The sequence below is a fragment of the Spermophilus citellus genome (genome assembly GCF_964194105.1).
Source record: "Spermophilus citellus genome assembly, chromosome: 9".
In the NCBI taxonomy this organism is placed as follows: Eukaryota; Metazoa; Chordata; class Mammalia; order Rodentia; family Sciuridae; genus Spermophilus; species Spermophilus citellus.
Window position 1 is genome coordinate 23,818,551 of NC_138191.1, and position 16,618 is coordinate 23,835,168.

The window sequence follows — 16,618 nt, forward strand, 5'->3', positions numbered from 1 at the left end:
AGCAATGGTATTTAATTTTTATTTTCTGGTTTTGCATTGATGTTTTAATAACATATACTTTTGATAATGGAGGAAGATAACAAAGCTACTAAAAAAGTGATGTCAACAAACTATAAAGGAAAAAGTGCTGGGTTGAAGTCAGATCTAGCTGTAACTAGTAAAAATGAGACTTGATAGCTATAGACCTCAGGTTCTTTTACCTTTAAAATCTGAATGTTGGGCCTTATGTTTAGTTTGAACCTTAACATTAGTGTTGGAACCATTTGATTTGCTTTTCTTGACTTTAGAAAGCCCATCACTATCTAGTTGAGAAAGCTCGCCCTCTGCTGGCTCTCCTGAAAATAACAGGAACCGGCTTTCCTGTAGTTATTAATTGCCTTCTCCATTTAGACTATTAAACTGTTCAGACTGCTGTAGTTAGGTCTCAGGCACTGGTCCAGAATGCCTTGCAGGAAAGAACAAAATCGTTTAAATTAAGTTTTCCTATGTCTACATTAACTTGATATTCTCTTCATTGCAAAATCTGGATTTCACCAGAAAAATATTATTTTCCTCCATTAAATTCCTAGGTCCTTTACATTGGTGCAAATGTGTTCTGATTGCAGATCTAGGAAAATCTAGGAGTTGCAAAGAAAAACTAACAAGGACTCTGAGATTCTTGGAGTTGAAGTATCGAAAGTACTGTCCTCAGGGGAAGAGGAAGATGGCATCCAGAAGTATGCGACTGCTCCTGCTGCTGAGCTGTGTGCTCAGCCCTGAAGTCCTAGGTGGTGAGTAAGGCCATTGAGTGGGACCTGAGCCCATGGTTGATCCCACAATGCTCATGATACAGTCATGGACTTTCCCTCTCCTGCCCCCACCTCCAAAGAGCACTGCAAGAAATACATATTAAAGGTGCAAATGAACAACAATGTGGTAAAAAGTTCAAGGGCTCTCAAATCAAACCAACCCTAGATGGTTGTAAGCCAGACTTAAATAGAATAAATTTTGAAAGTTTATTGTGAAGGATATAGAAACTGTTGAAAACACCATACACCTAGCAGACCGCCAATAAATGATAGCTATCGTCAGAACTTTGTAATATTTAGGCAATGTTTTCTTAGAGTTCCACTGAGCAGGAACTCCAGTTTGCAAGAAATCTGCAACCTATTTGTAGAGATGACTCTTCCACACTTACAGGCCAGGAGTCAAGTACAAAGTAGCATGTCAACAAAATGGGAAGCAATGCTATAGAATCTACCAATGGAGAAAGTGGGGGATGGGGAACTGAGTGTGCTAAGAATAAATATCATGGAATATCTGAAATCTTCCATTTCCATAAAATGTGGGTTTATGTGATGTAACTCTTTTGTTCTACTTATGAGAAAAATGAGGTCCAGAGAAAGGTGGAGACTTGCCCAAGATCACACAACAAGATGATGTTTCCCTCTGGCTGGCTCCTGGCCCTAAGTGTCTGGTATCATCCCATGTGGCCTTCTGGGAGTTGTATGTGGAAGAGTGAAGAATCCTGACTTGAGCATCACTTCTGTTGAGAAGAAGGGCTTCTAAGGGATCCTTAACTTAGCTTTGCTGTCCATAGCTTAGCATTGTTCCCACTTACCTTTTGAAGGAAATCTGAAGGAAAGAAAGCATTCTTGGGTACCATGTTGGCCCCCACAGTTGAAATCTGTGGACCTTGCTATCTTCTACTCTTTATATGTCCTTGTACTATGTGGTTCTCTGTCCTCAACCTCACAACTATTTCTAGCTACTAATTCTTTCAACCATTTATGGGTGTTCAGATTCTGGGAACTCAGTCATCTTTTCTTTTCTTTCTTTTTTTTAGAGAGAGAGAGAGAGAGAGAGAGAGAGAGAGAGAGAGAGAGAATTCTTTAATATTTATTTTTTTTTAGTTTTCGGTGGATATATATCTTTATTTTATTTTTATGTGGTGTTGAGGATCGAACCCAGTGCCCCGTGCATGCTGGGCAAGCACGTTACTGCTTGAGCCACATCCCCAGCCCTTCCTAATATTTCTTATTGGTGCATTATAATTACACAGAATGGTGGAATTCATTGTTAAATATTTATATACGCACATGATACATCAGTATAATTTGGCCAATAGCGTTCCTTATTATTTTCCCTTTTCCTCCCCTCTTTCCTCCTCCTAATTTCCTCTACTCCACTGATATCCCTTTAATTTTCATGAGATCGTCCGCCCCCCCCCCCCACTACCTTTCCTTTCCTTTTTCCTCTGTGGCTTCCATACATGACAGAAACATACAACCCTTAACTTTACAAGTCTGGCTTATTTCACTTAACACAATGTTTTCAACTTCCATTCCTTTTCTTGCAAATGGCATAATTCTATTCTTCTTTATGGTTGAATAAAACCCCATTGTGTATACATTTTCTTTGTCCATTCATCCATTGATGGGCATCAGCCACTTTTCTGAACTGGGCAAGAGTATGCAGGACTGCCCTGAACGCCCCTGCACGGTTACCTTCGTGGCCATTTCTACATGGACAGATGGTTTCTTGCTGCTCTGGTGCTGGGCTGACCTCAGACTGGGGCTTGGCATTTGCATCTGCTATCTCCTGGGGAATAATAAGCAAACCCATATTTCAGATTTCACCAACCTCTCTAGTTTCCCTCTTTAGGAGCCTATGTTGTAAATATGTCATATAGAGAGTCTGTATACTCTCTGTGCTATGGCTTACGGGAAAAGTCTGATCTTGCACTTAAAGGAAGTATGGAGAACTTAGAAATGAATTTTCTCTCTCAACAGGACCTATGGTCATGATTGTAACTCTTATTGTTTCTGCAATGATTTCTTTGTTCTGGACTGTGTCTGTCCTTCACCTTGGAGCAATGCACAGGACCAATTCAATGGTTAGAGAGCCATAGAGCATCACGATTCAGAGACAACAAAAAAAGGCTTCATCTGGTTAATATTTTCAACAATATCACACTGACTACAGTAATAATGATGATTTTAATAGCAGTGATTCTATCAGCTAGTATTTATTGAACAATTACAATATACTAGGTTCTGTGCTAATCATCGTATATTCGTTAAACTAATTAATCCTCCCAGGAACTCTCTGAAGAAGATATATATTGTTAACCCCACTCTGCAGACAAGAAAACAAGACCAGAGGAGGTTAAACAATGTTCCTAACATTGCTCCTCTGGCAAGAGAAGCAGTGCCTCAGCATAACACTTCTGGTAAAGAAGTTGGTCTCTGGTGGAGAAAGACGGTCAGAGAAGTACAGACCAGATGTCAACAGCTGAGACTTCTTGTCACTGCATGCATATAATGGGGAGCTCTAGCATCATGAGAGGTGGGATCTGGGGTCTAGGGCTGCTGGAAAAACATTGATCCCTTCCTGAGGGTCCACTACACTCCCCATCTGGTGACTTCAGAGGGTCTTTCTGAGGAGGTCTCTTCATCTGTACAATGAGATACCCATCCCTATGTCTCAGGGAGGGTCTGGTACTTAGGGCATTCTGAAAAAATGTGGTTGGTTTTAAAACAAATAGCTTCAGAATAGTGACTAAGATGACAGGAGCTTCTCCTTGGAGTCAGACTCTCTGGGGTGAAATCTTGTCTCTGTCTTTGCTATGTGATCCTAGGACATGACCATTTCATTTTCTCATCTGGATCATGGGGATGAGTATCTAACTCCTAGGGTTATTGTGGGGATGATTGGAATATATGTAAATCATCTGGAACAGTACCTGGTACACAGCAAATGCTCCATGAATGTGTGGAGCAGTAGGAGGCACAGCAGTGCCTCAGCAGAGCAGCAGTTGGTTGCATTTTCTAGGAGCTGAAATGTCTCCACCAAGGGGCACATGGCCAGAGTTGCACTCCTGCGGGGCCGAGGGGAGAGGAGGGGAAGATGGAGAAAGAACAGAAGGCGAATACAGAATTGCAGATAAAGAGAGACATACAAGCCCTTGTCATTAGGAGAGAAAGTAGCTAAGTCATCTTTTTTTTTTTTATTGGTTGTTCACAACATTACAAAGCTCTTGACATATCATATTTCATACATTAGATTGAAGTGGGTTATGAACCCCCAATTTTACCCCAAATACAGATTGCAGAATCACGTCGGTTACACATCCACAATTTTACATAATGCCCTATCAGTAATTGTTGTATTCTGCTACCTTTCCTATCCCCTACTATCCCCCCTCCCCTCCCCTCACATCTTCTCTCTCTACCCCATCTACTGTGATTCATTTCTCTCCTTGTTTATTTTCCCATTCCCCTCACAACCTCTTATATGTAATTTTGTATAGCAATGAGGGTCTCCCTCCATTTCCATGCAATTTCCCTTTTCTCTCCCTTTCCCTCCCATCTCATGTCTCTGTTTAATGTTAATCTTTTCTTCCTGCTCTTCCTCCCTGCTCTGTTCATAGTTGCTCTCATTATATCAAAGAAGACATTTGGTATTTGTTTTTTAGGGATTGGCTAGCTTCACTAAGCATAATCTGCTCTAGTGCCATCCATTTCCCTGCAAATTCTATGATTTTGTCATTTTTTTATTGAGTAGCTAAGTCATCTTTAAAGAGTAATAATGAAGAATCTTGCTTAAAAAAAAAGTGACACACAGAGCACAGAGACAAAAGAGAAAGAGAGAGAGAGACATGGAAACAGAGAAAGAGAAAACAACACTTAGAAAGATCTGGAGATGCACAGAGACAGAATGGGGAAAATAACTGAGATGGTCAGAGATGGAGAGAAACCCTCAAAGAAACAGACACAGAGGAAGGAATGAGGGGAGAAGAGATTACTGATTGTCTGGCCTGAAATGTAACATTAGGTCTCCTTTTCCCGACCCCCCCCCCCACTCTGGATCCTCTGCCTGCGCCCCTGGGATCTCTGCTGTCACTACCCAGAGTCAGGAGAAGAAAAGGCCACCGTGGTGGAGGATCTGTCCTGACCCATTTGCCCACAGAACCCCAAGGATTCTGGCATTTCAGGATTAATGAGGAATTCCGATCCAACTGCACCAAGAATATTTGGTGTGAGGTCAGGGCTCTTTGTCCTCAGACTTAGGGTGGAAGACTTGGGCTCTTCTTGATCCTTCTTTCAGGATATCCCCACCAATACTAAGACAGAAGCTTTGCTTCTGAATGTGTCTTCAGGCTGCCCCTTTCAGACACGAGAGCCCCGTTCATCAGCTCTGTCTTTACGGATGATGATCAATGGTCAGCCTCCTTCTTAAAAAGATCAGCTTTAACTTCAAGGGTCAAGGATCTTCTTTGCTTTCTTTCCTCCTGATGTCGTAAGTGAGGCATCCCAACCTGCTGATCATTTCTGTTACTAAATTCCTAATTTCTAATTATTTCATATTTATTGAAGGTTGTGAGAGTTAGTGGCGGGAACATGGAATTTTAAGTCTTAGAACTGAATCTGAAAAGCAGCTTTTCCATGTTACTGTGTGACCCTGAGCAGGTGACCACCTCAGCCTGTTTCCTCATCTCCCTAAATTTTTCTGATAAAAACATAATATGGATAAGCCCCTTTGCCTAGTACCTGGCACCAAGTAAATGATTCCTATGTAGAATTTGGTGATAGTGGTGACAGCATTAGGAGCAGAAGTGGTGTAAAGTTTTTCTTTTTCACGTAACATAAAATTTTGTCCAATTTTCTAGAGGTAGTTGAACACCAGGCATTTAAATAAATGAATATCTTTGCTGCTTTGTCTCGGTGCATTTCTGGTACCCCTCAGCACTTTTCCTTCTTAGCTGGGTGATCATTACCCATCATTCATAGACATAACAGCACATGGGAAGAATCTAAATCTATCATGAGCATCTTGTTCTAAGCCACAGCTGGGACTGCAGTACAGGAAGATGTGGCTGGATACTAGATTGAGAAAGTCCTTATATGCTAATGAACAAGAGCTTATGTGAAAGCAGTGGGGAGCACCTGGAGATGAAACAGATCAGAAGGGCAGGGCAAACCAATGACAACAGTGTCAACTGATTGGGAAGAGCAGAATGTTACTATGATAACTAGTCCGTGGACAGCCACTGTGGGAGGAAAGACCCTTGTACCCATCCATCCAGGGTGTCAGAGCGTAGCCACATTATCACAAAGCCCAGACTGCTAGCTTGACATTGCCTTTGTTACCTAGCCCCCTCTGCACTTCCATCCATATTCCCTTCATAAACTTCCAAGTCAAGTGATGTGGCCCATTCACCAGTTGGTGAACAGAAAGAGTGTGAGTTGCCCTGAATCATGGCTTTCTTTGCCTCAAGGCCTCTTCTGCCCAACCCATCCCCTTTTCTTAACATGTCCCCTCCCCTTGCAACAGAAGTACAGCCCACCTGTGCCTGCTTCCAGCCAAGTTGCCTTTGAACCTGTTCCATGCATCTCCACCTAAAGGATTCTTTCCTCTCACTGATACCTAAACCCACCACTTTATACCCCTCCTCCAGTCCTGTGCTGCCTAAATCATAGTTGTTTGGTCTCAGATACCAACGTGGTTTTCTGCCAGATGTTGAGTATGTTTACCCAGTTATGCATTTTAGATCTGAGGAAATGACCACAGTTGGTTAGGGGACCCACTGTGAGACAGACCTGAGCCAAAATTCCATTGTTCACCTGACCTCTATAAGCCCCACTCTTGACGGCTAGGCCCCAGTATCATTTTGGGTCCCCTAGAATTAGTGTCAGTTCAGAGTCAGGGTCCAGCAGTCCCAGAAAGCTCTGACTATTTTCTTTTCTCCACTGCACAGCTCTTCTGGTAAAAGGCCACCAGTCCCTTTGAAGAAGGCTGAGGGAAAGATTAACAGTGTACATTTTTAGCAATGCAGCAGGGTCCTTCTGAAGAAAGGACTCTTCTATCTTTTCATTCAAAGGGTTCTCAATCTATAAGCTGCATCAAGTCTGGGCTTGATTATTTTTGCTGTCATGACTTTAAATTTTTCTTACTTTTGTTTTTGAACAGATATCATCATGAGACCCAGCTGTGCTACCGGATGGTTTTACTACAGGTCCAATTGCTATGGATACTTCCGGAAGCTGAGAAACTGGTCTGATGCTGAGGTAAGGGATTTGAGCATTTGGCTTCTCTCAAGCAAGGGGCCGTCCAGAGCCCCAGATCTCATTTGATTCAGAATGAGGAAGAGATCTCCCTTGGCATTTTGAGGAGAAGCCACCTGGATGGTGAAATATAGAGAAGAGGGTTACTGTGTTCAACTCATTCCATATTGTGAGCACTGATAAAGCAGATAGGATATGCTCAGGCCCTGGATGGGCTGCAAGGACACAAGAATGAATAGGAAACAGCCCCTGACCTCAACATAGAACAAAGGAGAATGAAAAGACCAGGAGCTTGCAGGAAAAATTAACTGAATTCTTGAGCGAGGTTTACCAGAAAGAGAGTAATATGTAGAAAGGCAGGGAACAGAGGCCTCGGAACTGCCTAAAGAAATGGAAGTAATCCCAATAAATGGGAGGTTTCATTGCTCTACACAACCCCCAAATGTACTGATGTTGTTTCATTGAGACTTTGTGTGCAGCATCCCCAAATAACCAGTCCCAGTAAGTGGAGATTCACTGTTGCCTCTGAATGTGGTTTATTGAAGCGACTGGCTGGGGAGGCCATGGGGGTATGATGTGGCATGATCTGGTCTCAGAGTCCCTGCACATAACTTAAAAGAAATAAAGCAAGGGTGCAGCACTTACCACGTGATAGCTACTGAGGACTCCAAAAATAATCTATGGCTTTAAAAAGTACAGGATGAGTGAGGATTGTGACACTTGAACAGAAAATGCCAACACAGCATGAGCATAGATGACTTTTCTAAGATTATACCAAAAATGACTAATAGGGAAAACCCAGGGAAGTCTGCAGTAATGCAGTGCTTTCCTGAGCTGAGTCCTGAATAACCAGAGAGAGAGAGTGTGTGTGTGTGTGTTCGCACGCGTGCAATAGAGGGAAGGAGGGAGAGAAAGAGTGTGTGAGAGAGCATTAAGCAAAGGAATTTCCCAAACTGCAATTTTGAGGAAACTGTACCTCAGAGAGGTGAAGTAACTTGTCAAGGTCACAAGCACTAACAAAAGGCAAGACCAGGTCATCAGGCACTTCCTCTCACCCTAAATCTCTTGCCTTCACCTTGCGATGCCTGTTCCTCACAGACCTGACTCTGTGGCATTGTTTCTTCCCATGGTGACAGGAGTCTCCTGTGGGATTTAGGTCTTGGTTGCTGGAGGAGTAAGAGGGGGCTATGTGAGTCCCTTCTGCACACTAAGGTTCCAAGGAGAGGGCTGTGCTTTGGGACGTCAAGGCATCATTAATGGGACCTCTCCTTGTGTGCAGCTTGAGTGTCAGTCTTATGGAAACGGAGCCCACTTGGCATCTATCCTGAATCTAAAGGAAGCCAGCGTCATAGCAGAGTACATAAGTGGCTATCAAAGAACCCAGCCTGTATGGATTGGCCTGCATGCCCCACAGAAGGTAACCCCAGACATGGCTCACAAATGCCTTTTGAAAAAGCCAGGAAGATAGCCCCTTTCTGGGAAATGGCCTCATGGCCCACTAATAGGGGCACAGGTAGTGGCTCTTCTGTCAGGTGCCTCTAACCGATAAAAGCCAAGACATCAGGGTCAGGAACCCAGATCTGGCCTACAGTGGAGGATATAATTTAAATAGTACCATTTTACAAACTTCTATCTAATTAAGGTCCTCTTGAATCTGAAAATGTGAAATTATCAGCTTTCTAGACCCTTTCAAAAAAGAAATTAGGTTGGTGTCAGTATGTGTGTGTCTGTCTGTGTGTGCGTGTGTGTGTGTGCGTGTGTGTGTGTGTGTGTGTGTGTGCAGGGAGACTTATCATGAAACTCAGATTTATTACATCTTCATTAGATCTAGAATGAAAATTGAAAACTCTTTGCTGATCTTTTTCTCAGATGCTGTTATTTCTTTTCATTATCCTTGAGTTTTTTCCCACTGAACTCTGGCTGTACCTTCCATCAATACTTCATTGTAAGACATGCCGTGTGAGGTCTCCGAAAGGTTGCTGAGGTCTGCAGTTTATAGATATTTTGTGGAGCTTTGGTTCTTAACTCATAGGGACACAGGAGAAAACCCCAAAACTTTGTTTTTTGGTCACATTGCAAGAGATACCAGACATTCATATCACATCTGTGGTGAACGCATATTTATCCTTTAGAATGTACCATAAATATCTTCCTGTTTTTTCTCCTCTTGAATAGTATGAGAGAACCAGTAACCTTTGATCATAGTTGCTACAAATATTTTATACAGTTACTCATCCTTTAATGATGTTTCTATGATTATCATAAATTTTACATTTTTATCTATTCATAATTGCTGTTAAATAGAATTCTGCTCTTCAGAGATAGGATAAATATTTACATCTATTTCTAGAAGAGCTTTGTAGTTTAATGTTTTATATTTGTGACCGAGAAAAATAAGTGACAAATAAACATTTTAAAAATTGAGTAATGTCTCTTGCAGTCAAATAATGTAAATTAAGATAATATAATTTAACTTGTTAGATTGTCTAATTTTTGCTTTGTCTTGATGAATATTTTTAAGTATATTGAGAAATTGTTCTTATGCCGGGTTTGTAAGCATGTACTTCTACAACTGAACTATTTTGAAACATACTTTGTCAATTCATATCAATAATCTCAAAATATTCATACCCTTTAACCCATTAATTCTACTTCTGAAATTCTATCATAAGGAAATAATTTAAAATATGAAACAGCTTTATGAACTATTCATAAAGTATTTAGAGCAGTATTCTTTATAATAATTTAATTTGGAAATAATATAAATGTCAATAGAAGAAAATAAAGGGAAATTATTGTACATTTTTGCCATTAAAAATATTTGGAAAGCAAGTTACAAAATGAATATATATTTTAATTTATTGAATATATATTTACAACATTGGGAAAATACTTCAAAACAATGATATGGGAAAAGTTGTTGTTTTTTTTTGGATAGGACACAAAAAAGCAAAGGCAAAAATAGAGGAATAATCTCTGAAGAGTAAAGTTCTGTTTAATAGTAATTATGAATAGATAAAAATATAAAATTTATAATAGTCAAATAATCATCAAACTAACAAGCTTCCCTGTAGCAAAAGAAACCATCAACAGAATGAAGAGACAGCCTGCAGAATGGGAGGACATATTTACAAACTATTCATCTGACAAGGGATTAATATCCAGAATATATGAGGAACTCAACAAACTTAACAAAAAAAAAATCTAATTAAAAAATGGGCTAAAAATCTGAATAGATGTTTTTCAAAAGAAGACATGCAAATGATCGATGAGTGCTGGAAAATATTCAGCCTCACAAATCATCAGGGAAATGCAAATCAAAACCTGTCACCTCACCGCCATGAGAATGGACATTATCAAATAGAACCAATAATAAAGGCAACGGTTAGGATCTGGGGGAAGAGGGAACCCTGGAACACTGTTAATGGGAATACAAATTAGTACAGCCATTATGGAAAACAGTATGGGGGTTCCTTTGCAATTAAAAATTGAGTTATGATAGGGCCCAGAAATCCCACTATTGGGTATTTAGCCAAAGGAAAAGAAACTATTATGTCAAGGAGATACCTGTACTCCCAAGTTTATTGCAGCACTATTCAAGTTATGGAATCAACCTAAGGATCAATAGATAAGGAAAATGTGGCCCTGTATACAATGGAATTTTATTTATCCATAAGAAAATAAAATCCTCCCGTGTGCAGCAACATAGTTGGAACTGGAGATTGCTAGGTTAAGTGAAATAAGACAGACACAGAAAAATGCCACATCTTCTCACTCCTCTGTAGAAGCTGTGAAGAATGGAGTGGAACAGTGGTCACTAGAGACAGGAAAAAGCAAGTCTTCCTGCCCTCCAGGAGAGGGAAATGATTGAAAATTGGGCGCCAAAACACAGATTAGAGGAATTTTTTTCTGTCTTTCCATAGTACAATAGGGTGACTGTTGTCTACAGCAATCCCTGACATATTTCAAAATAACTTGAAGATTATGAACATTCTGAACACATAGAGATGATTAATATTTGAAGAGATGGAAGTGCCTTTACCCTAACCGATTATTACACATTATATATGTATGTATTTGATTATCACATTATAAGTATATACAAACATTATTTCTTTATGAGTAAACAGAGAAATGTAATGATCCATGAAAATATTCACTTCAGAAGTAAGTTTGCTGAAATAGCAGCAATTTTCTCCTCTCAGTGTTTGAGGGTAGTAACTTTTCTATTTTTCATTCTTTACATATTCCTGTACTTCCCAGTTTTTACAGTGAAAACTACTTTCAAAAAGCCTACTAGGGTTCGGGCTTGGGAAGGTAGGCTGGCTAACTTCTGTCTCCTGTCATTGCAGAAGCAGCAGTGGCAGTGGATTGATGGGGCCTCATACCTGTACAGACCCTGGAGCGGAAGGTCCCTGGGTGGGAACAAGCACTGCACCGAGATGGGCTACAGAAACAGTAAGTGCACCTGCATTCTGTACCTCTCCCCAAAGCACGGCTCCTTCCCTTGATCTGTTGAGAGCAAAGATGGACATCGTCACATTTTCCCTGTCACACCAACAATTTTCTCCTACAGGACAATGGCATTGCCAAAGCAAATGTTTACCAAACTTCAGTCGTCTGTGACCACTGAACAATCTTTGTCATGCCAGTATACAAGCTGTTCAACAATTTAATCTGTATTTTCTTTAAATCCACTCATATATTTTCTTAAATATATTTATTTTAAAATCATACTGTATACCCTGAAGGGGACACATGTCCCGCTTTGGTAAATCCAGGCTGAATCTCAGCTGCAAACTGCATACACTCAGTCACTTGGGGTTCAGGCTTGCCTTTGCTTGCTTTCATTCTTCTCTCTTTATGATACTAAGTTATATTTTCCAACCTTAATACCAAGGACCAATGATGTGGAATGGAGATTCATTGTTGTGCGTGGGTGGGGGGGCAGCTATCCCGTATAATCTGGGAGGTTTAGTAGCACCCCTGGTCTCTCTAGTCCATAGATCCCATAAGCACCACTCTCCTTCCCAGGATGTGCCTACCAAAAAAATCTCTCCAGATATTGCTAAGTGTCCTCTCTGGGGTCAGATTCACTGGGCATTGGGAACCACAGCCAGTAAGTGAATGGAAGTTTTCAGTGGCAAAATAAGAACACAGAGTTTTAAAGGTGAAAGAATATGTATATTTGAGAACATCTTTGTGAGTCTAAAGATCACCATAAGTGACACCAGACCCCTCTCTTAGCCAAAACGTGGACTGGTGCAGGGACTGGGTCAAGTACTCAGCAACTGGGTCTAGGGTAGAAAATGGACCAGGTGCTTTGGTTTACTACCAACTGAGGGATGAAGCTCATAAGAACAACAACAAAAAAGAGTGAGGGAACTTTCTAACAGCAAAGTGGGGGGAGGGTGGACATGAGGAGACAGACTTGAGGAAGACCCTCAGAGACAGAAAGCTGGAGAGGGGATTTTCACTGACCATCGGAGTCCATGCTACTGTACAAGGCATCCGTCAGCTCAGCTGAAAGAAACACAGTCAGGACCCATCAGCAGAAGCTACCAAAATGTGGATGCCTACCCATATGAAGGAGAAAGCAGAGCTTTCAGCACCATCCAAACACACCACAGGCTCGCCCAGGAAGTTGTGATAAACCCATTGCTAGAGCCAACTAAGCAAAAGGTGGACATCATAGTTTTCATTGTAGTTGAAACATTCAGAGTGTTTGACGAGAAGCTTAATGACACACAAAAGATCCACCGAGGAGCATATTAAACTATAAATTCCAGGTATTCATTTCAGATCTACAACATAAGACTCTCCGGGGCTGGAAGATGGACCAGCTTTGGGGAAGTGGTATACCAGATGCCTCCCAGAGTCCCTCGCAGACTCAGGTTTCTGAGGATTCCACTGGTCAAAGTTCTCAAACAAAAAAGTCTTTTCCCTGTCAGCCCTTGATCAGATGAGAAAAAAAAAATTCCATAGTGATGTCGCCTCAGGTTCTTGGGAGCATCTGGTCTGTTGCATCTCCTTCTTTCACTGTATTTACTTACCTCAACTTGACTCTTAGAGAACAGGCTCCCAGAAAGAAACTACAAGCAAGGAACCCAGGCTGAGTGAAAACCACGTGGAAGGTAGAATTGGAAAGGACATGGTCTTCAACCCCATCAGTGTCGTTTCCTATGTGGAAAATGGATTTTTGCCCCCAGATTCCCTTTCTAGTTTTTAATTTTAAAATTTAAAGTGTGTAATATTAATTCCCCAACTCATAGTGACATACACATTCTCCTCTCTCACTGACAAGGCTCATTCCTTTTTCTGATATCTATTTAGAAAAAAACAACAACAGAAAAAAAATAGGATATTTTATTCTGTGTGGCCTTTGGTCATCCTCTGGGACCTTCTGCTTTTATACCACGGTGTAACTGTTTTGTGACTCCCTGGTGGTGTTGTGTTTCCTGACTTATCTTTGGTTCACTTTGAGACATTTAATAATGGTAACTACAATTTGCAGCTTATAAAGAAATTCCACATTCAATCTGGTTTGTGGTCAAGAGCAGGAGTTCTGTATTCTAAGTGCCCAGGTAGAATTCCAGCTCTTCCCATTCCTTTGTACCTCAGATGCCTGAAGGAAACAACAACTTCACCAACACGTGAAGTGCTTCCACTGCAGTTCAGGCTGGGCTCAGACTCCTGTGCCCCAAAGTGGAGGAGTTTGATCTTTACCCCCCCCCCCTTCCCTGCACTTCCCCTCCCAGGATGGAGAAGGGAAGACAGATGTCTCTCTAGGTGGGTGCCTGGGGTGAGCTGGCTGCTCTTGGTTGCTTGAAGCTTCAGTTACAGTTTATTTATGGAATCTGTGGGTGTCAACTCAAAAGGACCCAGTAAGAACACCCTCCATCTCAAGCAGCACCCAAAGCATTTATGCTCCAAACCAGACTCAACCAGACCCCCTTGGGGTAAATTCCATGCTAGTGACCTCATGCACCATCTTTTTGCCCTGCACTGTGAAAATGCCCAATAAGCCTGCCATCCCCATTGCATTTACACTATGTGTCTCCAACTTTGGGCTACATGGATGCGAACATGGGCAGTCCCTTCTCTGTGCTTCCTGAGATCTTGGAATGGGAGAGGGAATGGAGCAACATCCCTCCCTCCTAGGCTTTCTCACACCCAAGAAACACACACACTGCCAACAAGATCATGTCTGCTGGCCAAAGCCCAAGCAGACTCCTAATTGGGGAAAGATGCGCATGCCTGTAGCAGAACACCCTGGGATGACAGGGGACTCTGAAGAGCTTGATTTGGGGGGAGTGAAATAGTTGAGCCTCTCCTCAAAAACATCTCAAGTCCTTCAAAAGGCTACCCGCTCCTGGCTCCATTCATCTTTATAAATGGGTAGCCTGGTGGGATGTGACTGGCTTCAGCAGCTTCCAGTTCTTTGAGAAGAAGCTTCTTAGAGATCAACTATGGACTTTACGAAGGAGCACCCCCAAGTCCTCACTGTACCCTTTGTCAAACATGAGACATTTTCAGTAGATTCATGTCAAGCCTTGCCTTCCTCCAAAACAGGATGGAATGGAGCTTTTGCAAGTGCGTGTAACCTTTAAATGGTTCTTCTTTCTGTTGGTATTTGCATTAGTAAGGGATCTCCAGAGAAACACAAATAAAAGGATGTATGTATATAGAGAGATTTATTTAAAGGAAGTGGCACATGCAATTGTGAGGACTGGTCAGTCTGAAGCATGCAGGGCAGGTTGGCAGACTGAAAATTCCTGCAAGAGTCAACGCTTCATTCTCAAGCCTAATGACAGTCCAGAGGCAGAATTCCTTTTGCTTTAGGGGACCTTAGTCTTTCCTCTTAAAACCTTCAACTTATTAGACAAGGTTCACCCACATTATGGAGGGTAACTTGCTTTACTCAAAGTCTACTAATTTAAATGTCCGTCGTAACTAAAAAAAAATACTGTCACCACAGCATCTAGACAGCTAGACAACTAGCAACTGCTAGACATCTGGACCAAAAAACTGGACCTCATAGCCGGGCCAAGTTGATACATAAAATAGATATAATTAGCCAGGTGCAGTGGCGCATGCCTGTAATCCCAGTGGCTTGGGGGGCCGAGGCAGGAAGATCACAAGTTCAAAGCCAATCTCAGCAATTTAGTGAAACCCTGTCTATAAATAAAATGCAAAAAAAAAAAAAAAAAAAAAAAAGGACTGGGGATGTGGCTGTTTGGTTAAATTCTCTGATACCAAAAATACAAAAATAGAAAAATAGCCATCACTGGGCTTTCCCCATGACTAAAAGCAAAACAACAAGACAACATGGGAAAGCTCTGTACTGAACTGGATTGATGATTGATTTAAATGTCTGTTTATTCTCTTACAGACTTTGTAACTTGGAGCAAAAATGAATGCAGCAAGCGCCAACACTTCTTGTGCAAGTACCGACCATAGGGCAAGAATCAAGATTCTGCCAGCCCTTGCACAAACTTCTTGCTCTTCCTTCTCTGCCCTGCTGTCTAAATCTGATCATTTTCTCAGACAGCAGACATAGCCACTAAGGTGGATAAGGTCTCTGGTGCATGAATTTTATTAGGCCTAGAGACAGATATCTCAGGATTGGTATGCCAGTGGCTTCTAGCACTAAATGCTCACCCCACAATCTCTTTCCATTTTACTCTTTTTTCCTCCTCCCCTCTCTCTGATTGTCTCAAGCAGGCTAGGGGTGTGCATCCCCAACTGAGGAAACAGCTAGGTCTTTGGCTGTGAGTGTAAAGATTCAAAGACAGCAGAAAGACAAGAATGAGCTTCTACCCACTTCAGCTTCTCCACCCTCTCCATAGCTCATGCCCACTCCATCAGCCATCCGCCTATTCTTCCTTTTACCGTGGAAACGTTCATCACTAGAGTCCCTGGTAGACTGAGCTGGGCTATGAATTCTTTTAATAAATAGTTACATTCGTAGGAAGCTTCTGTGTTCCAATCCAGTGAGTGGAAAGGTAATAATAGACTCAGAAATACTCCCAAGCATTTCTTCATTTTCCTCCTTTGAGCCTCTGCCTCTCACCTGCTCAGCAGTAGCCCTGGTTTGAATAGGGGAGAAAAGGAGGTGACATGCCTGCCAACCTCAGAGCAGGGATGAGTGAGTGGGGGGTTGTTGGATTATGGGTACTTCAGATCTGGGAGCTGAGAAGACAATCACAGATAGTGCAGCCTAGTGGGCCTAGGAGTCACCTACATGGCCTTTCTCAATTCTCTTTTGCTTTGACAGTTGAAATTATTGTGTGGTTACTTCAATTATGAGGAAGTAATTGTACCCTCAAACAGACTACGCCCCCTAGATCATAAATCTGCATAGCAATCTAAGAAGAAATAAAAAGGACTTGATTATAGAAAGTTTTTCTTTGGCAGGATCACATTCATATTTCTTAGAGGCAAAAGCAATGGGACGGTCTTGGAGCCCCACCTTGCAGTCAGGCTGGGAGAAGGCAGCTGCTTCCTCTACTGGCACAGCAGCCAGTAAACATGCAGACTCTGCTACCCTAATTTGAAAACACTCCTTATCA

The 16,618-nt window shown here is 41.7% G+C and overlaps 1 protein-coding gene across 1 annotated transcript; it reads left to right on the plus strand.

Moving 5' to 3' along the window:
• Window positions 1–703: 703 nt before the first annotated feature.
• On the plus strand, window positions 704–15,506 carry LOC308655306 (regenerating islet-derived protein 4-like; the record flags this gene model as incomplete). Its single annotated transcript, XM_081305310.1, has 5 exons — window positions 704–770; window positions 6,952–7,049; window positions 8,326–8,463; window positions 11,399–11,504; window positions 15,439–15,506. 5 exons carry the CDS (start codon window positions 704–706, stop codon window positions 15,504–15,506), a joined length of 477 nt encoding a protein of 158 aa, XP_081161436.1.
• Window positions 15,507–16,618: the final 1,112 nt, after the last annotated feature.